The sequence below is a fragment of the Diadema antillarum genome, unplaced genomic scaffold (genome assembly GCF_040938485.1).
Source record: "Diadema antillarum isolate AM-2024a unplaced genomic scaffold, OU_Dant_1.0 seq00000381_RagTag, whole genome shotgun sequence".
In the NCBI taxonomy this organism is placed as follows: domain Eukaryota; kingdom Metazoa; phylum Echinodermata; class Echinoidea; order Diadematoida; family Diadematidae; genus Diadema; species Diadema antillarum.
The window spans coordinates 285,602-312,759 of record NW_027271379.1 but is presented as its reverse complement, the minus strand read 5'-3'; the positions used below and the strand labels follow the sequence as shown (position 1 = coordinate 312,759).

Sequence of the window (27,158 nt, the reverse complement as noted above, 5' to 3'; positions counted from 1 at the left end):
ATTATCGCCGACATAATACAAGTTACAGTGTTTTAAAGACCGAAGAGGTCTGTTCTATAATACATCCATAGAATGTGAACACTCTCTTCCATACACGTCATGTATTGTACTAGGTCATCTAATAGATGCACCTATTCAGATCAAATTGAGGAAGGCCAGCTAGTCGAGTCAACCGTGCCACATGATTATGGAAAGAGTAATGCCGCCCTCAACGTTTACTGCACGCAGAGGTTCCACACTGCTGCCGCCGCGGGAGATGGATTAAACTTTTCTTCCTCCTCCTCCTCCCCTTCTTGTTCTTCTTTAATATTCATCTTTTTCCTCTTCTTCCTCTTTTTCCTCCACGGTGTTGTTTTTCTCTTCCTTTCTGCTGTTTGATTCCCTCGTCTCTAGCTCGTCAATGCTCTCCTTCTCACCACTGATAAAATCATTTGTCACTGATTCGCTGTTCTTATTGTCAAGCTTGGTAGAGTTTTCGGCCTCTTTCAAGAGTTTCTCTTCATCAACCATTGAGTTTCCACTTGACTCTTTTCCCAATTCCTCCTTGTTCTTTCCAGTCGTTTCCATCGCGTTCTCCTTTTTCTCCTCTTCATCACACTTCTTTTCACTTTTTTCAATCCCGTCTGCCTTTATATTATCTCTGTCATCCTTGAAATTTTCGTTGATGATTGAAAGTTTAGCGAGCGCCACATCTTTGGAGTCACCTTCGGAGTGTCCTTCGCTTTTCTCCCCTGCTGCGGGAGCATGATTCGCTTCTCGCTGGATGCCGTCCTCCTTGCCGTTACAATTATCCGTGTTACGGAAATGATCGTGCTGGCTGCCGCGGCCGTCGTCGCCGTTGTCGTCATCGTCCTCATCGTCCACGATGACGGACATGCGGATTATTCGGTGCGAGAGTTTGTACGACCTATAGCGTGAAAGAACATAAACACACAAGAAATTACGGACTAACGTTATTGATAGCCTTATCAAACTACATATCAAACTGATTATTATTGATCAAATCAATCGAAAGACGTTGAGTGAAGAAAATGTGCATAAACACACATACATAATCTATATGCATGTATTTACCTATCTTTTATGCTTGGAAAGAACTTGGAGATATAAAAGGCACGCATGTAAACGAAAGATCTTTCCAAAATGATATTATTACCAACCTTCAATTTTTTGTTGCCAATGGAAATGAAATCAATTAAATTCAACTCAATTCCTCGGTCATCATTATTTTAGCCAATGTAGCTGCGAATTGATATAATGTTGAGGTGAAAGTTGAAGCCTATTCTAAGTTCATGTACATCTAACAATAGATTGTCTAACGTAGTGTGTTTATATTATTCTCTTTATATTCCGGTTTGTGATATTTATCATGGTGGGTTTCCTTTTTGTTTCTTTGCTCAATTTGTTCGTTTGATTGCTTCGTAGTTTACTTGTAATTTTAATTAGTTATGATTTCCTTCTAATTTGCAGGCAAAGCTGATAGTTGCCGGAATCGTTGTAGTGGTTACTAATACTTCGCGAAAATTATACCACTGTTGTATTTACATAATAGAAATTGTCATCATTTTGATTACAAGTATGTTTATGATTATTATTAGTTTTATCATAATGAATTAGCATAAAAATGATATACAGGACTAAGTGGATCGGTGAGAATTGGATGCGCGAGTTTAACTTTGGAACTGTTTAAACCATGGGCACGAGCGCAGCGAGTGGGTTCTAGGCTGTTCCAAAGTTAAACGAGAGCATCCAATTCTCACTGATCCCCGAAATAGGCCTGTTCATCATTTTTGTTATAAAATAGGCCCGTAATTCATGAAATACGACCATTTTCCCCATCATGCATCCGGTACACCTACAACACTAGATATACAAGACTTGAGCCATGCGTTCGGATGGTTCAGTGCCATTGTGTGGATCAGTAAAAATCAATGCATGACAATTGACCAATCAGATTGCAGAGATTCTAAAGCCCATTTTATAATAGTTGTAATACTACAAGTGGTAGTAGTAATAGTAGCCTATAACTAATAACAGTAGTGAATAATAGTAGTATGTAGTAGTAGCAGCAGTAGTAGTAGTAGTAGTAGTAGTAGTAGTAATAGTAGTAGTAGTAGTAGTAGTAGTTGTTGTTGTTGTTGTTGTTGTTGTTTTAGAAGCAGTGGTAGCAGCAGCAGCAACAGTAGTAGTAGCAGTAGTAGTATAGGAGTAGTAATAGTAATATTAGCAGTAGTACATGTATAGCAGTAATGACAGTAGTGTCATTGTTATTACATACATTGGCACGGTCTTAGTCATTTGTGCAATATTAGAATTAGTATTATCATTGATGAAGATCGACAGGACCGTCCACACAGTTATCATTTGCATCGCTGCCCCAAAGTTGTCATTCTCAACATATAGCCAATAATTCATAGTTAGGTCTGCGATGCCTAGGGATCATTAATTTTTTAGAATGTTAGGTTTTGGAAAATCAAACACTTGCCTCTTTCGTGATCTGTAGTAGGCCACAGCTAGAACAACTCCCAGTAGAAGAAAGGCTACTGGCAACAGTGTCGCGACTATTATGGTGTGCCTATTGTCGGCATCTGCAATAAACACACAGAGCGAAAGCAGAATGGATTGTTTGTGATATTAAAGGGATAGTATAGTTTTGGTTGAGGTTGGTGATTCAGATTTTCACTTTTTGTAGGATAATAAGGACACCACTTATGAAATATGAAAGAGCCTACAATTCTAAGAGAAATTCAAAGTTTATTTGATGAAAATCGGTTCGGAAACGGCTGAGATACCAAAAAAAAAGTGCAACATAGTGATTCTAATAAGACCCACCTTTTATTAGGACCGTTTTATTTTGGGGGAGATATCTCAGCCATTCAAAACCAATTTTCACAAACTTCGAATTCCTCTTAGAATTGTGTGCTTTTTCATATTTCATTGGAGGTTTCTCACGGACCTGCGGAAGAACAGTCTCCGGGCTGAAGTAATTGTATATCATGTCGTGCTTAAATAAATGAATTCAATCAAATCAAATCAAAACTTGACAAGTGTCATGGAGAAATTAATGGTGATCTTCGTTTTCATTGTTCATGCTATTATTATTGAGTGTAAGTCCAAATGTGTTTCCCCACGCAATTCTGTCAGTTTCTTACCATTGTCGTGACAATGCTACCGAAAAAAAAATAATCAATAGGCAGGCATGAAGAAACAGATTAATCATTTTGAAAATGCTTCCAAACGTGACCAATCTGCAGTCTGTGAGTGACCGAATCTACCGTAGGTAATGATATGTAGAAGTGGCAGAACGATGTACACGTATGTACTATAGGCTTTACAGCCTTTGGTTCTAATCTATTGTTCACAGACATCTCGAAAGTGGTAGTATTGTCAAAAGGTGTGCATATCAGGCTGTTTCTCTATCCATTTGAACATCACTACATACAGCTCAGGGTAGCAAAGGTACACCAACTTCGAACAAACTATAGTCATCAAATCCATCAACTGGGTAAAACCTGTGGGAAGCCTGAGTTTTTGTGGTGGTTTTTTTTTTTTTTTTTTTGAACCAGCAATTTGCAAGGTTTTCATGTCAGCATCGAAAAGAATACGTGATTATATATCAGGTCACAGTGGTCGAATGCCGTTTTGACTAGAAAAACACTACTGCAGTAACCTGCCATTTCTATCACTCTGGACTAAGTGAATGGATGAATAAGCGATTTTTGTTGTTTTGTTACTTTGCCTCATAATCCAGTCCGCATAGAAATTTGCGAAATAGATCAAGTTGAACACACGAATCTTTTGGGTTTTTTTTTCCTTTGGCCTGTAGATAACTTTTCGGTCCTGACTAAAAATCCGTTTCTTATCATGGTCATGGACCTCCGTTTTCTCTTTCAAACTGCATGTATTTGGTGAAAACATGTGTAACTTTAAAATTCAGTAACTTTCTCTCTTTTTATTCTGTTCGTTCTGGATGAAATCATCATTCTGTCTGATGATTTAAACATACTTTTTTTGTTATCATCTATCATCTATCATTGTATTGTATTGTCAAGTTATTTTCGTCACCAGCTAAATTGGACGCAATTACAAATAATTATTGAATTCAGAGATGACGATATAAAGTAGTGTACCCAAAGGAACGAAATGATATCTCTTCATTCAACCCAACTAAATAAAAAACGAGTGAATGAAACCAAAATTAACACCTCCCCCCCCCCCCCCCAAAAAAAAAAAAAATGAGAAAGAAATGCTTTCATTTGTAACGATAGTTGCTGACGTTAATCATGAACAAACATGAAGAGAGAAGTTTTACTTAAGTACCTCTATCAGTCGGATAAATGTACGCCTGCGTTCCAGTAAAAGTTGTCTGTGACGAGGACACTTCTCGCCCAGTCGTTGTGGGTGAAGTCAGCTTAATACTGCTGGATGTTGAGGATGCTATGAAATCAGGTGGCGATGTTCCACGGATCGTGGTTGTTGACGCTGATGTTGCAACTGTTGTTGGGTTTGTTGTCGCTGTTTGCTTAACAGTTGTAGGTGGTTGTGTTGCCGTAGTTGTCTTGTGGTCAGTGACTTCAGCTGATGGCGTTGCAGCTCTAGTTGAAGAATTTGTCGGCAGAGGAGGGGAGGAACTTGCATTGGGCGACGGTGACGCTGTCAAGATCTGAGACAATATAGACGTTGAGGGCGTCGTATTTGTAGTCCGTGAGGGGATGCCCGACTTGGATTCCGCCGTAGGCGATGTCACAGACCCTGCTGCAGCTGCTGTTGAATGAAGTCAATCAGTGTGTAGATGTTAATAAAAAAGAAAAGAAAGATATACTATGCTCTCTGCTCCCAGGTCATTTTTACATATCAATTTGATTTTTTTTTTCCATTTCTCAACTAAAGCGTTAAGTCTAAATCAAAAGAAAACTGGAGCAGCTGTAGTAAGAGCAATTAACGTTATAACGTGTGTGGGTTGTTGTTTTTTTTTTCGATCTAAAAAACAAATCACTGATAGAAAATCTTTATCACCTTAACCCTCAAATATTATACGAATCAGACCAGAAAGATTACTGACATTGCCATACATTTATGAAAGCAATGTCAATTTAGTTTTTTTATTATTGTTTATGTTTTTATCTTTCTGTCTATCTATCTATCCATCCATCCATCTACCTCTCTATCTATCTATCTATCTATCTATCTATCTATCTATCTATCTATCTAGTATCTATCTATCTATCTATCTATCTATCTATCTATCTATCTAGTATCTATCTATCTAGTATCTATCTATCTATCTATCTATCTATCTATCTATCTATCTATCTATCTATCTATCTTCCTACCTACCTACCTACCTACCTACCTACCTACCTACCTACCTACCTACGTTCTCTTATCAGCATTTTGCCGATATTTTTTTTTTCGGTACCACAGTCGCTTGCAAACGCCTAAAACTATACGGAAATACGCGCAGATGGTTCTTATTATGATCGTAGCCTATGCGTGTACAAAATACTCTTGGTGTTGATCAAACTCACTTCCCTGTACGATGTTCCAAGGATGTAATCGTATAGTAGCATAAGATTATATTTGTTTTGCATCTTTCAAAAAAAAAAAATAATAATGCTATGCGTGGCTCAGTGTCCAAATTCCTGATTCAGTGATTCTTTGGTAATCTTTGTGACTTATTGGGCATTTGTGTAAATGCTAAATGCACAATATTATTGTTAATATCTATATGAAGGGCTTGCAATCAAAAGGCGCTATGCCCATTGCAAAATGATGGATTTAGCGCCTTTTGAAGCAAGCTCTTCATATACACAATTTGTTATGTACAACTTCCGCAAATTTGACACTCGAGTCAGGGCGACATACTAGTAGTTTGTGGACTCAATCACTCGTTATTTTCGAGCATTTGAAATCGTTCTGAACGGTCAATTTATAGCATCTAGCGGTAAAAGAGCAACCTTTCATTTTAAAGAAATCCTCTGTTCTTACGTCATTCTCCTTCTTCTTGATTTCAGTTTATTTCATTTGCACTTATTTAATTTTTATTTAGTTAATTAGTTATCTATCATTATATAAGACTGATCAGCAGTACCGAATTGAAATTATCAGTTAACAAACGTGTTTGATATCAACAATAATCAAAATATATAATGCAGACAAGCATATACGTATGTTGAATAATAGCTTTGAAAATTCTGCGAACAAATATGAATTTGAGTGCAATTCATACGATTAACCCTCTGCATTCCCTATCCATAGGAAGGTATATGAAATGAGTGCACATTTGCCGTATTGACACTGAGAGGGTTAATCCAAATAATTGTAGCAGTGGATTAACTACACATCTGTCCTTGTCAGAGGTACGTCTGTATTTACATGACTCTCAAGATCGAAGGTTTATATAGGCATGGATTGCATTGGTCAAACAGCAGTCTGCGGAAACACTGAGTAGTTACGTTTTTCTGAGGATTCAAATGACTTATCCAACTATTTAGGTTAAAAAAGGACCACTAAAGGCCGTTCACCCTTTCTTCCTCCCAATTCATTCATAATGAAAAAAAAAAAAAAGACGTCAAACAAATCTGATAAAACTAAAAGCTACCTACTGTGAACTCTTGAACACAAATCTTGAAAATTAACCTGTATTGGTGCCTTCCCTGTTGGATTTCTGGTTATGTCAGTTTTATTCTCTCAATCAATTATCCTCTTCATGGCCTAAAATAGTGATACTTGAATACAGAAGCGAGACAGATCAAAAGCACAAAATATGCGTTAATCTAAACAATGATTTTGTGAGTGCAGGTTTTGGAATGGGACAGATAAAACGTCACTAATGGGAAAGCTGACTTTCACACTAAGTTGTGTAAATATAACTTGGCCTATGTTGAATTTGAACGTAATCGCTTCCGAGAAATATAAATAAATGAATAATTAATAATTGAATTATCACAAATTCAAAAGATTTACAATATTTACAAAATTTCCAAATTGAACTGTAAGATAATAAATATGAATGATGACTGTGGTTTAGGATCTCTATAATCGGCAATTGATTTACAAGCATCCTCATTATCACTCCTGCAATGGGACGCATAAATAAATGAAAATAAGGGCGGACAAGTTTAAAGGTATTGTTTACCATTGGAAGCTGTGATTTAAAAGAAATGTTCAAGTTATCACATCATTTTGATGCATATGTGTAGGTCAGTTGTATCAGAAAACATCTTACCATATAAAAATTTCGCAATAAAGCCTAAAATATGAGGAAATTTCCCTATTTTTTGACTAAGCCATATAGCTGTAGACGGTTTATTGTAGAACCAATGTTATTATGACTATTGGTCACATTTTGTATATTCAACAATACTTAACATTGATTATCATACTGATCAACGTTTTGACATTGGTTGTTTCTATCCCTAACTCACATTTTAGAGCTATATTTGTAAGCACTAAAGCTGGATTTTTGTTTTATCTGTAAATAGTAAATTGTCTGATTATGCCTTTAAGGTCTTACATGCACTCGTCGAAGATGCACTGGCTGCTTTGCTTGTCCCTGTTATTTCGTCAGAGGCTCCCGTTTGACTGACTTTTGATGATACTACGACGGTTCTGGTGTCGGCGGTGGTGGCCGCGGCGTTCGATGGGGACACACCTAGAAGCCCCGACGTGCAAATCACGGCGACGATTGTGCTTAGCGTAATCATCCTGATATTAGTCAAATAGAAACCGAACAAGATATTCATTAATTGGCCTCATTGAAAGAAATGTGGTAACACGAATAGGTGAAATGAAAACTAAACACTTATCAGTAATGCTTCGAGACACAGCATGGTGATAATTCCCTCTTGACAGCTTGATGTAGCGCGAGATTTCAAAATATAACTTTATGCACTCGTAAATCAATTTTCTCAACGTTATAACGTTAGGCCTTTCTTTCTCTTTCTCTTTCTCTTTCTCTTTCTATCCCTCCCTTTCTCTCTCTATCTTTCTCTCTCTATCTCTCTCTCTCTCTCTCTCTCCCTCTTTGACACTCACTATCATTGTCACTCTTTCTCCTCATCATGGTTTAATGTGTTGGTGTTCAGACAGTTCAGCTACATAGTCCGTCGGTTGAGAATGATAAGGGCGTTAAGTTGCCACAAAACCCATAGTGTTCAAGATCACTTAACGCTCTTCTCATTCTCAACAGACGTCTACACTCTGAAAAAGACATAATGTTCTGCACATCTGAATAGCTTACGAAAAGGTACATCAGACTATTATACCGTAACGCTTGAGAACCAGGGAAATTGACGAATTGAGCAAAATTGATACATTATGCAAGATTTTAGTATTAAACTTTGAATTGCAGGTTGAACAAAATATGATTTTAAAACAATCTAAATACCTCATGCTGCGTTTACACCATATCAATGGCGGCCACTGCAGTCACGTTTAAGGCCATCCCCGTGGATACACGTGATGGACGTAAGACAACGCGGTGGGACGGGATGGGTAAACGTTACACAGGCCGTGATTGCCGTGGATGCCGTGTCAGATTTTTGAACAGCACTGTCAAAAATTTTGCCACGGCATTCCCGGTGCTTAGGAGAAATCTAGTAGACCTTATTAAAACGGGATGAACGCAACAAAACGTGACAGTATGTAATAGGCCGGACCAGGCGCCGTAAGAACGGCGTCTGAGAGCTACGTGTTCATCGGAGCGAGGACTGGAATGAACATGACTGGAATGTGTCACTGTATGTAGGGGAATAATTATTCTTTGCATGGCGCAATACGTTACGGGCAAGCGGGGCTGGAAAATGGTGTAAAAGTACCATTACTTAAAAAGGTTCATATCTATAGGCATACTAAGTTGACGAACACTTCGCATTTTGATCTTAAAGTTTTCCAATGTGCTCAATGGCAAAGGCCTAGCTCTCAAACATTTTTGTTTATTTATTTGTTTGTTTCACTCACCTCATATTGGTGGAAGGGTTGCCAACAGAATGCCTTAAAATCTCCTTCAACGAGTCTTGGACTGATAGGTCCGGGGAGCGTCCGGCGCGGGAATGGTTTATCCAGGGTGTGGCGTCCTGAGGTACAAGAGACGATGGTCGTGCATGCCGCACCAAGTCTGTAGCTTCCGCGTACCACAATCTATCGACTCTTTTCACCGTGGTCACGTGGGTATAAAAACTCAGCTGGTCACATGACTCCCCGCGCTTTGAAGGAAAAGAAACCAGGCCACTTCTTTACTTGTGGCTGATGTTTCAGCGTTCTTCCTCCGTTTAACGATGACTCATTAAGTATTAAGTATCAGTTACAAATATTTGAAACACGATATATTAAAGGGTACATGTAACTGCGCTTTATTATCTTCATATTCATATAAATAGGACCTAGTATGTGAACATTTTTATTTGAAAAGATGTCCATATTATATTCAGAGAGACATTAATAAGATAGATAATCTATACTGTGGATTTCAATATATAATGGAAAGAAAGGACGATGCTTCTAAAATATTTTTATGTAGATCTGTGCTTTCAGAGGTATGCTTTTTCGTTCGTGCCAGCCAGATCTACTTGTAATTATTTTACGACTTACTTACAATAATCATTGGTTTTATGATGTGCCATTAAAGTCTTTGTGATATATTATTATGTATACCAGGCAGTGTCTTAATTGTCTTAAAGTGTCTTAAAGTGTTTTCATTTCTCAAGCCACATAGCGCTCCTTATGAACCTTATTCTATATTATAATTGGGTTGGTCATTGGAGACAATTTGCACAATTTTGCAAACGAAGAACAGACGAAGAAAGATAAAAATCCGTGCGATGAACCCACAGGCGCATTGATCCATTTTCATGAATCATTGAATATCCATAATCACTCGTTTAAAAACAGGCGTGCACACACTGGCAGTTGTCCTGCCTATAACATACATATATATATATATATATTTTTTTTTTTTTTTGCACACGCACTCAGCCTTTAAAACAGATCAGAGGGATTAAATGTTGTTTGGGTATGGGATTTTATTGCATTTTTCCCCCATCTTCAGCCATTTCCTCTTTCGTTTGTGATGCATTGATTATATTCCTCCGTAACTCCAAGAATACACGACTTGAATTGCAATAACAAGGAAGCTGGAATATGAACTCCACACAATATTTCAAACAACTTGATCTGCTCACACGGTCATCGGTTACGCGGTTAATTTCTTTTCTCTCGCTTAACTCCGAAACAATGTGATGCGAGAGCACGATTTGAGTGTTTTCAAGTAAGGAACTTGAGATTGCACTCATCGTTAACAACAATCAATTTAATGTTGCCAAGCAAAGCGAAACATTCACACAATAGATTTAGATTTCATTCGATTTTATTTCATCCAGATACGAGCTGAAGTGTGCAAACACAAGCCTACCTTCATCTTAAAGAGTGGGGGCAACTTGATCTGAAGTGTTATAATCTTTACTAATGTTTATTTGGCAAGATGTTTAGGAAGTACCCAGAAGGGCTTTTTACACTTGTGTTTCTTAACCCCGGACTTTCTCTGACCCAGGACTATCGTTAGTCCCGTACCAATTTTTTCAGCTTTTTACACTCGCCAATTAGTCCCGTACTATCTCTTGTCCGGGGCTAAGGAGAAAACTGACCTTTTTACACTCGTATTTCTTAGCCCCGGACTTTCCAAACCACATGAATATTCATAATTACGCTGTGTACTGTACACGTACACGCACGCACCGGCAGCACTTGATTACCTCGTTTCTGATTGGTCAGTGAGGGTCGGACTTCGTCTCCGTCGCTTAGCCCAGGATTATTTTTTCGTTCTGTTTACACTCACTTGCTTGGCACCGCAATTGCGGTGCTAACCCCTGCTATTTTGCAGGGCCAGATAGTACCGTACTATCGGTGGGGCTAGCCCACTTTGGCAAAAACGAGTGTAAACAGAAAGTGGGCTAAGGATAGTCCCGTACCAACGGTGGGGCTAAGGCCCCCCCCCCCCCCCCCCCCCTTAGCCCCACCGTTGGTCCGGGGCTTAGCAAAATTTTACAAGTGTAAAAAGCCCTAGAGAGAATACTGGATACTATACCCTTGGTTGCCAAGCATAACGGAAGCACAAAGATGCCACTTGAATATGATATGGGCGTGTACTGTATGCGTCTATACTGCGTACTATAAACAAGTCCAGCATAATAACGGGAGTCTATTCACCTCCTGCTTTAGTGACCTCATGCACCATGCAACAGAAGCATATGAAACAAAACAGGGAGTTGTAAAGAAAACGTCATCGACCAAGTGGGGGCAGCATTTTGCGCAAAAGTTCTCTTTCCCGAAACCTTCACCCTGTACTATACACACTTACTGAAGGGAGAATGACACCCGTCTACGTAAGTACGCAATGAGGATTTCAGGAATGCAGCAATATTAGTCAAACACATCAGTGGGGTTTGAAGAAAATGAGGACAATTTTTGTTCAGTGCCCCGATGGCTGGATGAGAAGACTGCAAAAGTTTGTGACGTCAGTGTATGGACAACGATGCTTGTATACAGAAAATATGAGGAGAATTCAGCATATTATAAAGTTTCTCTTTTTTAGCATAATGAATGAGCACTTTGACTTTGCCTCTTCCCGGAAGCAGAGGGAAATGAAACCGGCCTGAACATGGGCCAATGTCGGTAAGAATTCCAGGAAACGTGTTAAAGGGTGTGTATGCAGTTCTGGTCGAGGTGAGGATTTAGCTTTTCACGTTTTGCGAGATATTCAGAAACCACTCTATGAGATGTCAAAGAGCATGCAATTCTAAGGGGTATCAAAAGCTTATTTGATGAAAATCGGTTTTGAAATGGCTGAGATATCCAATAAACAAGGTGAAACAAAGAGATCCTAATAAAAGGCATGGCCTGTAGTCTTTTATCATTATCACTTTTTTGGATATCTCGGCCATTTGAAAACCAATTTTCATCGAATAAACGTTGAATCCTTCTTATCATTACATGCTCTTTCATATTTCATAAGAGGTTTCTCGTTATCTCACTTAGGAATGTAAAAAACATGAATCCCCACCTCAACCACTACTGTATAGCTCATTTAAGCCGTGTATTTTAAGAAAAAAAAATGAGTGGATAAATTTTGTGGAATTCTTTGCAGAATGCTGCGGAAGATTTACATGCTTTTGCTGTTCCCTTTGTCCATGTATTCTGAGAAGACGGCTGGATAGCCCATTTAATAGCTGCACTAGCTGGTCTTCCATGGGGTCCATTTCGATGTTAGGCGGGACCACTTCACCGAGTTATGCACCCTGCGATGCACGAGTGAAGCATGATCTTTAAATGATCTACGTGAATGAGTTCTGACTCCCTCTCTCCCTCTCCTTCTCTCCCTCTCTCTAACATACACATACACACACACACACACACACACACACACACACACACACACACACACACGGTATCTCCATTTTATGTCCTTTATCCGAGGGACAGAGTGTTTTGGCTCTTACTATAGAAGGGATGGTATAATTACACACGACATTGCTCGGTTATAGACTCGGGAATCGAACCCGGGTCCTTTGAATCTGGTGGCAGACAAATCACCAAATCACGGTCCTCAAGTGATGTACAAACATTTGCCAATATCTTAGAGAAACAGTAACTTAAAAAATGCTTTGCTTATCTAAGTAATAGTTACAAGTTTTGCAATTGACGAGCTGTTACAAACTCTGCAATATGGAACAATTTGTTAAAACAATTATAATCGAAGAATGTAGCACTCAATTAAATCTAATTACATATAATCATATATATATATATATATATATATATATATACACATACATATGTTTTTATATGCAAACCTATATTCTCGAGGACCAGTCCTCTTCTGAGAGAGCTACACTGTCTTCCAATTCGTCAACGAATATCTTATAAGATTTTTCTGATTGTCTTTAAATCAAAACTCAAGACGCATTTTTTTTTTGTCAAATATATAAGAAGCTTTGCAGCGCAGAAGAATGTAGTCACTATGTACATAGGTTTTTTGTTTTTATATAATATATACATTTAGCGAAAACTTCCTTCCTTGTTTCATAATATATATATATATATATATATATATATATATATATATATATATTTATTTATTTATTTATTTATTTATTTATTTGTTTATTTATATATATAGCATTGTTATATCTGCTCTTATACCATGCGAAAAAGTAGCAATCAATAATCAGAAATAAATATTCTACAAAGATATTATACCTAATCACAGAAATGTGTCTTTTAGACTTCACTGCCTAAAGTGCGATTTAATTCATGTTCATGTTAACTGTGACTATATAATGATATTATTTATCCAACTCAGATAAGCGGAAATCAAAACATTTTATCTAGGTCAGACATTAGATAGGACAGAAATGGAATTGCGCGCCTTTTCGTCATCAGGATAAAAATGTTTGGGTGTGTCTGTCTGTTTGCAACAACCTTTCACCGACTTTCAAGGGGAACACTACTGTAGGGCTCCGGGTTCGCTCTCATATTCTTAAGAGGCAGTACAACTTGGTGGTATTTAGGAGGCAGCTGACACAGGTCTTGCTTGTACGAGATCTGCTGGCGAACTGTCCATCCCAGCAATTTTATGGTTCGGTGTAATAATGTCAGAGGTAAAAATGTCAGAGGTAAAAATGGCAGAGGTAAATATGTCAGAGGTAATAATGTCAGAGGTAAAAATGGCAGAGGTAAAAATGGCAGAGGTAAAAATGGCAGAGGTAAAAACGGCAGAGTTCAAAATGGCAGAGGTAAAAATGGCAGAGGTAAAAATGTCAGAGGTAAAAATGTCAGAGGTAAAAATGTCAGAGGTAATAATGTCAGAGGTAAAAATGTCAGAGGTAAATAATTATGTCAGTGGTAAAAATGTCAGAGGTAAGGTTGTCAGTGGTCGAAATGTCAGTGGTCAAAATGTCAGACATAAAAATGTCACTGATAAAAATTTAGTCGTAGAAATGCAAGAGGACGAGGTAAAAGTGACAGAGATTTTTTTCTTCTTCATGTTTCTGACACCTTTCTCGCAATATGCGCTTTTCGTGCCTTCTGAAATACAGCACGGGGGAGACCGGGGAGAAATGGGACACGGGGAGAAATATGGGACACTCATGTAACTTGAAAAATGCTCGGCCAGTCAACAATCCAATTATATCAGTAAAAAGATGAGCCTCGGTACACCTGAAAATGGACATATTAACCACTATGCAGCTATACAGGTATCTCGTCAGTGCAAACTTACTATAGATCTGGTAGGTACTATACTATGTTAATAGGTATCTTAATAAGTGTGCAAACTTCTGAAAATAAAATTGCTTGATAACAGACATGCAGGTATGAAAAATTGGCAGGGATCTTTTACTGTTTCTGTTACCACTGGGAGAAATTTAATAGGGCAGTGTTACATTTCTCCCCGCAGCACTGATGTAAATCCTACTTTGGTCATGATGGTTATCCAATTTCTCTCCAGGTTGTCTCATTTCTCCCCGCTTGATGTCCCATTTTCCCCCAAATTAGGGGTTAAACAAATCATTAATTACACGAAAATATTTTATATATATAGGGGTATCACTAAGCATTCTACTATAAACTTCAGAACCTATACTACATAATTATGATTATGACCTAGTTTGACAAAATATTTTAAAAGTTACAAGGAATCTTTCATGATGATGCAAAAATGTCCCATTTCTTCCCGGTCTCCCCTACGCTTTCCTGCATCTTTTTTTTTCTCACGGATACCCTCTGCGTTTTAATGAAAAGGACCAAACCTCCCACCCAACCCCCAACGTCTCTAAACTATTGCAAATGGAGCATGTACAAAAATTGTCCAGAATGAAAACTGTAGGCCCTATTCCTACACGACCAGTAGGGCCTACGTACATGTACAAAATATTTCCCTCGTTTTCCTCACTTACAGGTAGATTGCATATCGCCTCACCTGGCCTCTTTCTGGTTTATCCGAAACCGTAATATTGTCGTTATCTATTTGCATGTAATCATCAAAGTGCTACAGTTTTCGTAGCATTGTGGTCTTTCCAACAAAAGTGTAAATGGCCCTATAGTACAAACTCTGCCAAATTTGGTGACTTCCCATGAAAACGAGTAGCATTAGTTCTCACCTTTAAACTGACGTGGTGCAATCTGTATAGTCACTGTAAACAGTTTTTGAATGCATACATTATAAATCAAAATCTGGGAGTCAATCACGAGCCCCAAATGTTCCTACACTCCTGTGCTACATACTACTTAACTACCCCCCCCCCCCCAAAAAAAAAATGCTTGTGAATCTAATGAAATGTTTTTAACGATCAGAATGGTAAAATCTTGGTTTGACACCTGGGTATATCCATATTTTTGCCAACAAATATTAACGAATTTTGAGCCTGTATATTTTTGTTACTCCCCTTTTGTAATTTCAACTGAAAGATTCGTATTACTTTTTAGTGAAGTCTCTTACTGTTGTTGTATAACGAGGGTACAACGTCATTTTCGGAGGCTGAATCTACCAATCTTTAGCAACACACCATGTTGATAAATTTACTACGTTAAACATAATGGAATCTGACTTTGGAGCAACAGCTAAGTTTGAAAGGCATCAAACATTTACATTTTTTTTTTTCGCCTGCGGATTCGTTCAACAATAATTGAAAGAAATCCCATGACAAACTATTGGTTTTTACTCTCACTAGAACAGTCTATTGCTAAAGTTCGCCTCCAGTTTTAATAGGCATAAGTTTGTAAAGTGACCACAGAGTGTTCATTAAACTTCGAGATATTTGTTTTTGCGCCATGTGATACTTGAACAGTGTGATGAAATATTTTGCAAGAGCTTACTTGTGTCTGCCGATACATCTGTTATAGTTTTTTTTTTTTGCGTTTTGTATTTTTACTTCTACATTATGTCGTGATCAGGCCTTGTGAGATAAATAGGTTCCTACAAAACCTGAATGTGAGAAAATAACATAGAACAGGTGAAAAATTAGCGGTTTGCTTCGACTATGTCTCCTTCACTTCTTTACACTAAACAGTTCAAAAAATGAGAAATAATGACAACATACTAGACTGGACGTGAGCGGAATTCGTTTGTGTAAGAGTGTGTATGTGAGAGTATGTATATCTGCGTATAGAAGTATGTGTTTATACCAAAAGTGGGTTCGTGCGTGACAGTGTGTGTGTGTGTGTGTGATAACTTCATTAGGCAAAACAACGTAGGATTATACTGTTTTAGGGGTTTGCAGCATTGTTGGAACCCCCTTATAATGATAAATGATAGTAATAATAATATCAATAATAATAGTGATAATAATAATAATAATAATAATAATAATAATAATAATAATAATAACAATAATGATAATGATAATAATGATAATTTCCCATAGGCCTACTAGGCTCTTAGCTGGTTTAATATTCCCCTGAACAGACAGATTACGCCACTGCACTTGAATCAAACTCAGAATAATGAGAGTGCTCTAACTTTTTGAAAACATAATTCCATAAATATTCTTCAAATCTGCAGTTTGGATTTGATAATTCGATAGATACAGTTTGCTCTGGCTAGGTTATTATTCAAACCTCTTCATACGTTTACCTCTGACGAAATCGCTCTCATTACTTCTGACATTTTTACCTCTGACACCACCTCTTACATTTTTACCTCTGACATTTTTACCTCTGACATTATTACCTCTGACATTATTACCTCTGACATTATTACCTCTGACATTTTTACCTCTGCCATTTTTACCTCTGCCATTTTTACCTCTGCCCTTTTTACCTCTGCCATTTTTACCTCTGCCATTTCTACCTCTGTCATCTTTACCTCTGCCATTTTTACCTCCGCCATTTTTACCGCTGCCATTTTTACCTCTGCTATTTTTACCTCTGCCATTTTTACCTGGCACCAATTTGGTTGTATATTTTATTCAGGCACTTGCCATTCAATGCATATTCATTGTATACAAATGAGTCAACACAGGATCTGAATATTCAAGAGACTCAACACATGATCTGAACAGAGGATGAATTACTATTCATGACTCCTATATGTAAATTCGTAACAAGGATGGCTACACAGATAGATATTCATTACAGAGAAAAACCAATCAGGAGAAATGGAGGGCAATTCTAACAATGGCTCAGGTACTGATAGGACATGGGGATGTGCTTTGGTGATGGGTATAGAAGGAGAGTGTAGTGTACCATATTGTGAAAGAGGTGTGACATGGTGGATGGCATAGGAAGAGATAAAATCTGTCTGAGCTCACTTAGCACAGGGAAAATGAATTCAGTTCAAATTAAGTCTCTACACTACTAAATCGTGTAGTACGAAAAACATTATTTTTATAACTATTTCCGTGTACAACTTCAGAATTTGAACTCTTTAAATTCTCATGTTTAAGTCTTGGTTTGCTTCTAACGTTACATCCTGTTTCACTTCTGCGGCAGTTCTGTTCCTTTGCGTTTTCTTTCTTTCGATTTAATGTTTAAGTTGAATATGAAGTGGCATCCTTAATCAGGCCATGGCCATGGACTGAGAATAGCGGTTTCCCATCCGCTTTGATAACTCAGAGTTAATGCTTACTTTTTTACTGTTGTATAGTTGTTATTATTAATATCGAAAGTTGCATGATGTAACACCTAGTATTTTGCACAAGTCGTTCATTCAGTGCACATATCTTACTTCAACACTCAGGCAGAATGTTTTCCATGATTACACGGGTTAGACATTGACGCAAAATGCGTCTTAGTGAGGTTTAAACACTTGCACATTTCATGTCTTTTTTCTATCAATGTAATGTCAATAATAATCGGAGTTGAAATCCTACCTCCCTGGTCAATACTGTGTAAGAATCTTTGTGATTCTCCTCAATTTTGATTCTGCGTCACCGTCGACTTTGGTGATTAATGAGGCTGCAAAATAAAAACCCAGATGACTAAGCAATGACTCTCTATACTTATGAGTGACAGATCACTTGAGAATCGGATCCGGTTTGTTTGCTTTTGTTTTACTCTATTTTGTTTTTGTTATTATTTTTCAAGAATTTTATTTCTATTCCCTGGAAGGGGGAACAACTTCACCAAAGCAAACCACTCACAGCTTGATATAGGTATATTATTCGTCATACACTTATATCCTGTTTACCTTTGGGAGCAGTGATTTAAAAAAATGTTCAAGATATCACTTTTGATGCATATGTGTAGGTCAGTTGTATCACAAAACATCCTACCACATAAAGTTTTTTTGCAATAAAGCCTAAAATATGAGGAGATATCACTATTTTTCTCATTAAACAATAACTGTAGACGGTCTATATAGTCCTGAAACATTTTTATTATAACTATTGTTCACATTTTGTATATTTAACAGTGCTTAACATCGACTATACTGGTTCAAAATTTTCACATTGGTTGTTTCTATCCCTAACTCACATTTTAGAACTGTTTTTAAGCACTAATGCTGGATTTTGTTTCATCTGCAAATGGTAAATTATGCCTTTAACATACTTGTTCACGCGAACCCGACTAATTTGGCGTGATGAAAATTTGAAGAGTTTGACTGCTAAGTGAGTTATAGACGCTAGTTTTAAACATTTTCAAGTTTATTAGTCCATCATAAGATAGAGCAAAATGAAACCTTTCCAGTGATACCTCCCTTGTTACATTACAAAGAATATTCCTCAAGTTATGATTAAAGATATATAATATTTTCTTACTATTTCCTTTGGAATTAGCAGCTTTAAATGGATGGTACAGTATTGATGGAGCTGAAGATTTGGCTTTTCACTTTTTGCGAGATACCAATTGAACCAATTATGAAATGGTACAGAGCATGCCATTCTAAGAGGAATTCAAAGTTCATTTGATAAAAATCGGTTTTGAAATGGCTGAGACATCCAAAACAAAGTAAAACAAAGCGATCGTAATAAAACGTGGGTCCCACATTTTATTAGTATTGCTCTGTTTTGGGTATCTCAGTCATTTCATAACCAATTTTCATCAAATAAACGTTGAATTCCTCTTGGAATTACATGCTCTTTCTTATATTTCATAAGAGGTTTCTCATAATCTCACCCAAAATGTTAAAAAACCTGAAGTTAGGTCTCAACCAAAACTATGCGATCCCTTTAAACCCAAATATCTCCGATTAGCAAGCATGGACTTAACTCGTTTTGCCATCAAAGTCTTTATTTTATCAAGAATGAAAACCTACCAACTGGCTCCGAATATATATACATATTATATACAGTGCGAAAAGGTGAAGCATTCAACGAACGTAGCTAGTTTAACGTAGTTTATTTCCAAGCATTCGGTCTTTGGTTTACAGACCCGGTGTATACAGGCCTCATGCACGCTCCTTTTCCGGGCTCCCATAGAAACTTGTGTTAAATGCAGCATATTCCATAAATCATAAAAAATCAATCGAATCATAGAGTTTCTTTTTTAAATTGAAGCAGATGAAGGGAAATTTTCTCTGCTTTCAAGCAAACAACATATGTTGGGATGTTTTGCAGCTCTAAAAAAAAGTTAAGAGCCTCCATACGAGACTAGTCATCCGGTCCCATATCGTACAAGCTCTGCTTCTTAGTGGGACCCTCCACTTCCATCCTCATCCTTAGTTGACTTGTATTATACGCTTTTATTAACAAAGATGTAATCGCATCTACTTCTCATTTTCACATTTATGTACCTTGTCAAAATTATGTTCTGCAAGTATTCCAAATATCCTGTACATATGCAATGTATATAATTTCTTTGTTTATTTGATGGAAGTGAAAATAAAGTTGAATTGAATTGAATTGAATTGAAAGTCACTCTCAAAAACAATAAAAATAGCATATATCAATAAGAATTCATTAACAATACAAAAACCCTGATTCATTCAAACTTCTTCATAGCCTGCAGAAGCTCCTGTCCTCAAGTATTGTCAAACACTACCAAAGGTGGCAATTTTTCACTTGACTGATTGTTAATGATATATATATATATATTTTTTTTTTTTTTGGGGGGGGGGGAAATAACATTACCTCATCTTTGTACTGCCTTCCCTGTAGGCAATCAGCGAGTTGAATTAGGAGCGTGAGGCCTACACCTGTACACCTATTCTCGCATTCTCCCCCCCCCCCCCCCCATCCCTCTCTCTCCCCCATCTCTCCCTCTCTCTCTCTCTCTCTCTCTCTCTCTCTCTCTCTATATATATATATATATATATATATATATATAGATATATTTATATATGTTACTGTTACTAACAGATGAGGCGTTCATTCCCTGCGCAATTTTCGATTTGTTTGAACACTTTATCCTTTTGGACTTTTATACTGTTTTTTTTTTTAAGTCGATTGCTCAGATTCAATATCTTTAATTTGATTTGGAAAAATGTCTATACTTCTTGAATTCAAAAGGTGGTAAACCAATTTGAAATGAACATCGTTGAAAGAACTGAGAATGCATGCCATCTTAAAACAGAGTTCGCGGTTAAGAGTTCAACATATGTCATTTTGTGGGTATAACCTCTTTCAAGGCCCTGTTATTATACTGACGGTCAATAGCGAAGGGAGCCGAAGCCTCGCCGCAACACTCCCGGGGACTTTCCCCTAGCATATGCCTCTCTACTCGCTCGTCGCTCCTCTTGCAATGACTACAGCGAAAAGGGTCCTTGACATAAAAGCTAATTCGTCAAAATGCATACAATGTTGTAAGAATTGTAATTTATGTCTTGAATCTTGCAGTACTATCGACCCGTCAGCACGTGTGTCACTGGTAAAGGGGATCATCAACAGTGTTCCTGCCAACATCATCATTTTGGTCATCCTGCTCTGGCATTATTTTGTTTTCTTTTTTTATCCTAGTCCTCTCTTTACATTCTCCATCTTTCATTGAAAGGTTCCTTATTCTCCTATATGTCTCCGCGTATCTTTCCATGAAGAGAATCTAAAGAATAAAACCCAACATTCTATGCATTCTCTAAAAAGACCTATACTAATTACCCATAAAGAAACTAATGATTATCCTGTTAATGAAGAAGACACTGAAATACAACCCCGAAAAACTGTAAGAATTCCTCTCTTGTGAACTCGGCTTAAAAAAAAATAGTCATTTAGTTGAAAATGAGATTTAATTGAGAGTCTTGGGAGGAGCAAATAAATTTCTGCGCACAACTTCTGTATAGGTCAGCGACTTTAATCAACCTCGAAATTGAAAGTTGTAACATCCTCTATTGGAAGCCTTGTAAAATAGAATAGTGATTCGTGGGGCTTCGAGGAAGTACAGGTTTGAAAAATATTTGTTCTCACTTGACCTCCTGTATTACTGTTTGAACATGAGGAAAACGGAAATATAACAGCAACAGTGTTCTGAAAGATATTGACTTTACATGCTCTTAGATAACGGAAATGCGGCATGTCTGCTGACAAGCAAACTCTGCAAGCAATTGACAAATAGATGGTATAATGAATTCACTGGAAATATTTTCATATTACAGCAATGTTAACTTTAAAAAAACCATATGGGTTTCTAAGCAATAGGATCATTTAACATACATAACTTATAAACCAAAGGGAAATGGTAGGGGCATATATGCATCTTACACCTCAATACTTCCTGAGGTATTGCGGCATCGACATTTTAGTAACCCTCCTAACCTTTACAAAACAAGTGTAGCTACAGTTGTAATTTCAACAAGCCTGACTGCATAATAATGCAGTTATCGAAAATTGTTGGCCACAATACTTGCGAATTTCACTTGGCACCAAGTATTACGTCAAGGTTGAGTCGATACAGCGGCTGCATAAATTAATCACTACCTCAGAAAGTGTTCATTACCAGATATACTGACTACAAAGTATCTCTGTACATATTTTTACTACGTTTTTGCTATGAATTTTTCCGTGACATCCGTACATTATTATAAATGTATATTTCAATCAATATAATTCAAGAGTATGCCCCATTTTCAAATGCTTGCCCTGGGAGAACTCAACTACCTGGCCCATAAAGAAACAAAAGATTATTATTGTAAAACTGAAGAAGAAAAATAAAACCTCAAACAAATTGTGTTAACCAAAGAATTTCTTTCCCGAGAACATTGCAGTTGAGAAAATCGTAAATTGATTGAGGAATGTGTTAGTTTAATGTAAATGAGTCTCTAAAAGAAAACTTCACGGCAGCAACGGTTTTTTTTGTTTTTGTTTTTGTTATACACATTTCCGTTGGTCAATGACCTTAATCGGGAAATAACCTCAAAATTGAAATTTGAAGCGTCATCTGTTGGAAAACCCTGTACACTCTTCGAAGAAAAGGGCCTCGAGAGAATTCGAGGAAATGGCGGTAAAAAAACGGAAAAACGTCGTACTTCTTTTGCGGCTTCGTTGTAGTCTGCTTTAGGTAAGATAGGAAAACGGAAACTTTATACCAATGTTCTGATAGATACCGATTCGATGAAGGGCGTTTCAAACTGTTTGCATATGTGACCGTGCATCACCAAACCAACAAAATGTTGCACGCCGTGATTTTACGTGAGGACCTAAAATAAGTGAAGTGGTTCAACCCAGTCAATCTTGAGTTTTTCGTTTTCTGAAAGAGAAATTCTTATTCTGCATTATTGCAAAGTTTATGATCATAAAACAAGTGGGAAATTGTGTTTTTAGTAGTTTTAGATTTTTTTTGTAGAATAGTGTGATTATATAATGTCTTAGAGGCCCCTTTTGATGTCTTTAATATCCTTTCCACACTCTTCAATTTCAGCTGTAATATCGTTTGAAAGGTACTGTTACTGCTTGGAAAGTTGGTAAGTTAGAATGTGTTTACAAAGCATATTAAATTTAAGCTTAGTCTGATAATCCCTTTATTGTAATTGGTGAAGTCTGACTTCCTGTTTTCGTCCCATTCATTGCACAGCTTGGTAGAGATTAAGGGCTTGAATAGGCACTATATTTCAAAGCCTGTTTTCTTGGTACACACTTTTAAAAAGTGTGTGTTTTTTTTTCCAATATTATATAAATAGGTTAGGAGAATCTATTTGAATTACACATCATAACCTGAAAGTCTGCTCTTTCAGAATCTGCCTTTAACTAAAAATCCATGTCTGGCGACTATTTGTTGGTTTTGTGATGCAGGGTCACATTTGATAATGTTCAAATAAAATTTCTAGAAAGAGACAAATTGAAGAAAACTTACACCTCAACCTTCACTCCTCTGCTTAATAATCGCTTGCTTTCATTTAATGTTCAAATATTTCTAATATCACATTTTCATATATATTCCTTTCTGTATTTTCAATCATCATGGGCAAAATTCACGCAACTATATATTTGGTATAATATGCTAATATATTAACCTAAACAGAGTCAAGTTGTAAAGGAAAAAAAGTGGATTACACCCTAATGTTTCATTAAGGCACTGGTCAGGTCGCTTAGTGAAATTACCGTTACACGACGGATAAAAGCACCAAAATTGGAGAGATGACCCCTCAGGACCTACTCATTGATATTTGAGTAGGAGCCCTCTGCAAATTTTTTTATTTTCATGGTATAAATGCTGAATTTCACTTTGCAGAAAGTTTCGCGGGCATGAAACTTTCGCAAATTTCACGAGGAGTTAAAGAGTGTGTACAGTTCTGGTCGAGGTGATGATTTAGCTTTTAACGTTTTGCGAGATATTCAGAAACCACTCTAAGAGATGTCAAAGAGCATGCAGTTCTAAGGGGTATCAAAAGTTTATTCGATGAAAATCGGTTTTGAAATGGCTGAGACATCCAAAAACAAGGTGAAACAAAGAGATCCTAATAAAGTTGTAGCATGTCGCCTTTTATTATTATCACTTTTTTTGATATCTCAGCCATTTGAAAACCAATTTTCATCAAATAAACGTTGAATCCTTCTTAAAATTATATGCTCTTTCATATTTCATAAGAGGCTTTTCATTTTCTCACTTAGGAATGTTCAAAACATGAATCCCCACCTCAACCAGTACTGTACAGTCCCTTTAATATTTGCAAAAGCAAAATGCGCGCGATTCTAAACAATGCATTTGATGTCAGTGGCGATTCGCGGAAATTTCATGCCGCGAAAAAGACCGTCGGCTCCAAGTCACGAAAATTTCATGTCGCGAAAATAACACCGTATATATGTATCTGAGGGAGTAAAGTAACAAAAAAAAAAAAGGTTCACGTTTGTGATACTTTTTTCATTTTTCATGGAACTGGAAAACATCCGCCACCCAATCTTGAATTTCATGATCAACAAAGCATTTGAAACATGGGGGTTGTTGAATTAATTACCGATTTATGAAGAGAAAAAGCTGTTGTTCCTGCCGACGGACTTTTTCGCAGCATGAAACTTCCGCGAATTGCCACTGGCATTAAATGCATTGTTTAGAATCGCGCGCATTTTGCTTTCGCGAATATTAGCTCCTCGCAAAATTTGCGAAAGTTTCATGCCCGCGAAATTGTCTGCAAAATGAAATTCACCATTTATACCATGAAAAGAAAAATTTTGCAGAGGGCTCCTACTCAAATATCAATGAGTAGGTGCTGAGGGGTCATTTTTCCAAATTTGATGCTTTTATCCGCCGTGTAACGGTAATCTCAAAATTTGACGTTAAGCGACCTGACTATAGGCAGTGATAGTAAAAGGCACATGCGGTGTTTTGCCACGTATAGTATCATTCTAAGTTCACTGCTCCCAGAAAAGGAATAACACTCCCAATTTCGATGCGCCTGTCCGGAGCCAACTTGGACACAACATTTTGAATTTCAGTCAGCACCAAGTATTATTCCAAATTTGAATCATTGCAGCAATAAATTGTCTAAACCAAGCGAAGATTAAAAAAGAATAACGATCATGCATATCATGACCTTTGTGTCAGAAGGATTCATGACGAGATATTACTCCAGAATGGCTCAGTGCATATCCTGCATACTTTCTATGTGTGTTTTAAGGATTTGTCCGTGTTGTGTATAATCAGCTTTGAGTACATAATGCACATGTAAATATTCATTCCTCCAAAATACAAAATAATCTGCTGATAATAACAATGAAAGATGACATCAACATGCGTCGAAGACAGCTGACTACTTATCTTTTTGACAGCCAAACGATAAGGAATGTGGGAACGAAAGCGACGCACAACAGATGAACTCAGCAGTGATGGTTATATTGAAGTTGAACACACTGATGTTTAAATAAATAAATGATGACTGCATTTAGGTTTTGATATTTGAAACCGCGTACAGTTTGTAGTGTATGAGTCAATACCATTGTCGATAAAAAACGGGAAATCATTTTTTTAACTTTACCTGTATGATATGAGAAGAAAAACAAAAACATATCACTTTCGTCCCTCAACATACATCGAGGATTCAGAGATGAGAATGAAAACATTTTCATAGATCATCAAAATAAAGATGCTGTTATGTTACAAGAAACATTTCAAACACCGGATTTAGAAGCGGCAACTGAAGTATAAGGTAACAACCACTGTTATTTCAGCCACGGTTCAATTTTTCTTCTTCAGGTGTCACATGCCCGTCTCTGATGTCTCTTACCTTTTTTATCATTTTTAGTATTGCTAAATTTGCCTCTGTCGAGAGTTTCAAACGTCAATTGAATACCAACCCTAAAGCACTGAACGGTCTTACATTATTGAGTTTATGGCATTTTGATTTTATTTGTATGAGTTGCTATCTTTGTTTGGTTGTTATTTCTTCTTCTTTTTGCTTCTCTCTTTCTGAGTTATTCACTGGATTGTTTGAGTTCTTTGGCTTACATGCATTTCGCGCATTGTATTATTGTTATTTGTTTACTGTTTCAGTTAAATTTTAGTAATGTTTTAGTAATGTTTGTTTTTTGTTTTTCGCATTCGATGTTTTCTATTGTATTTATAATTTACTTTGTTCCTGGACCCCTCGGTAGAACAGCTGTGTCGTGTAAGCACAGCTGAGTAGGGCAATCCAGCCGTATTTTAATATCATTCTATTGACTGTACGATTATTGTTTTGTCATTGTTTTTATACGGAAAATAAATAAAACAGAAACAAAGCAAAACAAATTACGTATTTCTTGCTTATTCGTTGTTGTCGTTTTTTTGTATAACTCTCCCTATGGAATGTTTGTGCATGAGTTTGTCTTTCCTAGGGTTGAACCCTTTCGAAAAACAGTAACTTGCTGAAAAGGACTATATCTACCCCATGAGTGAAGAATAAATAAATACAACTTACAAAGAAATACAAAGATTTTTTTCGTTCTTTACCGCTCACTTTGACGACAATGAAAACGACAATCCTTCACAGCGATCTTAAAACATCATAAAATTACACTATTTTATTCTACCGCTTTTGACATATACTTCATAAAAGATCTCCATCAACTCCATAAAAGATTTTTGAGAAAAAACATTAATGATAACTTTGCATTTTTTTCTAACGTGAGTAACAATGCGCCATAATCTTGTATAATTACAGTATACATTACTTGTTTTCGAGGACATTGGCAAATATCTTTATAGTGCATCAGTGCTTGTATCTGTTCGTGGGAGCTAGAAAGATACACAACGCTCACACTGGAAAACCACCACAAACCGCAGATAAGTAACCGCACTCAACATTGCAGCGTTTATTAATGTAAAACATACATCATATTCTGTGATCTCTACATCAGTGTGATCAAGCCTAAACTATCAAATGCTGCGCGGTTGAAACAGACTGTTCGGACACGACCGCCATTGCACTTTACACTAGCGCATCATTCCTTAATGCTTGACCCATCTAGTCCAATTACCTACATCTCAGTGGTTTAAACGAAACACAACTCTGAATCCTCACCGTTGTCACCGATCCTTAAATGTGCAATACATGTATATAGAAAATCAAATATAATATTTCTGTCTCAAATTTGAATTGTTTTTTTAGTCTGATACAGATTCTAAGCCAATACATACTTGCCGATATAAGGAGGATACGATAATTTCTGTTGCAATATTCCCCTAGGATTTGATGGGTCAAAGAGGCTGATCAAACTATCTGTCGGAGGACCGGCTCCGACCTCTACAGCTCTCTCTAGTTTGGTCTTTGTCAGACCTGAATACAACAAACCTGTTTTGAGAGTACGTATTTCATACATCGT

The 27,158-nt window shown here is 37.0% G+C and overlaps 1 protein-coding gene across 1 annotated transcript; it reads right to left on the bottom strand.

Moving 5' to 3' along the window:
• Positions 1-284: 284 nt before the first annotated feature.
• On the bottom strand, positions 285-9,061 carry LOC139731580 (uncharacterized). Its single transcript, XM_071642469.1, has 5 exons — positions 8,962-9,061; positions 7,517-7,707; positions 4,321-4,764; positions 2,486-2,588; positions 285-907 (listed from the first exon to the last, which is right to left on the bottom strand). The coding sequence occupies exons 1-5, from the start codon at positions 8,964-8,966 to the stop codon at positions 304-306; spliced, it is 1,347 nt and encodes a 448-aa protein (XP_071498570.1). The 5' UTR covers positions 8,967-9,061; the 3' UTR covers positions 285-303.
• Positions 9,062-27,158: the final 18,097 nt, after the last annotated feature.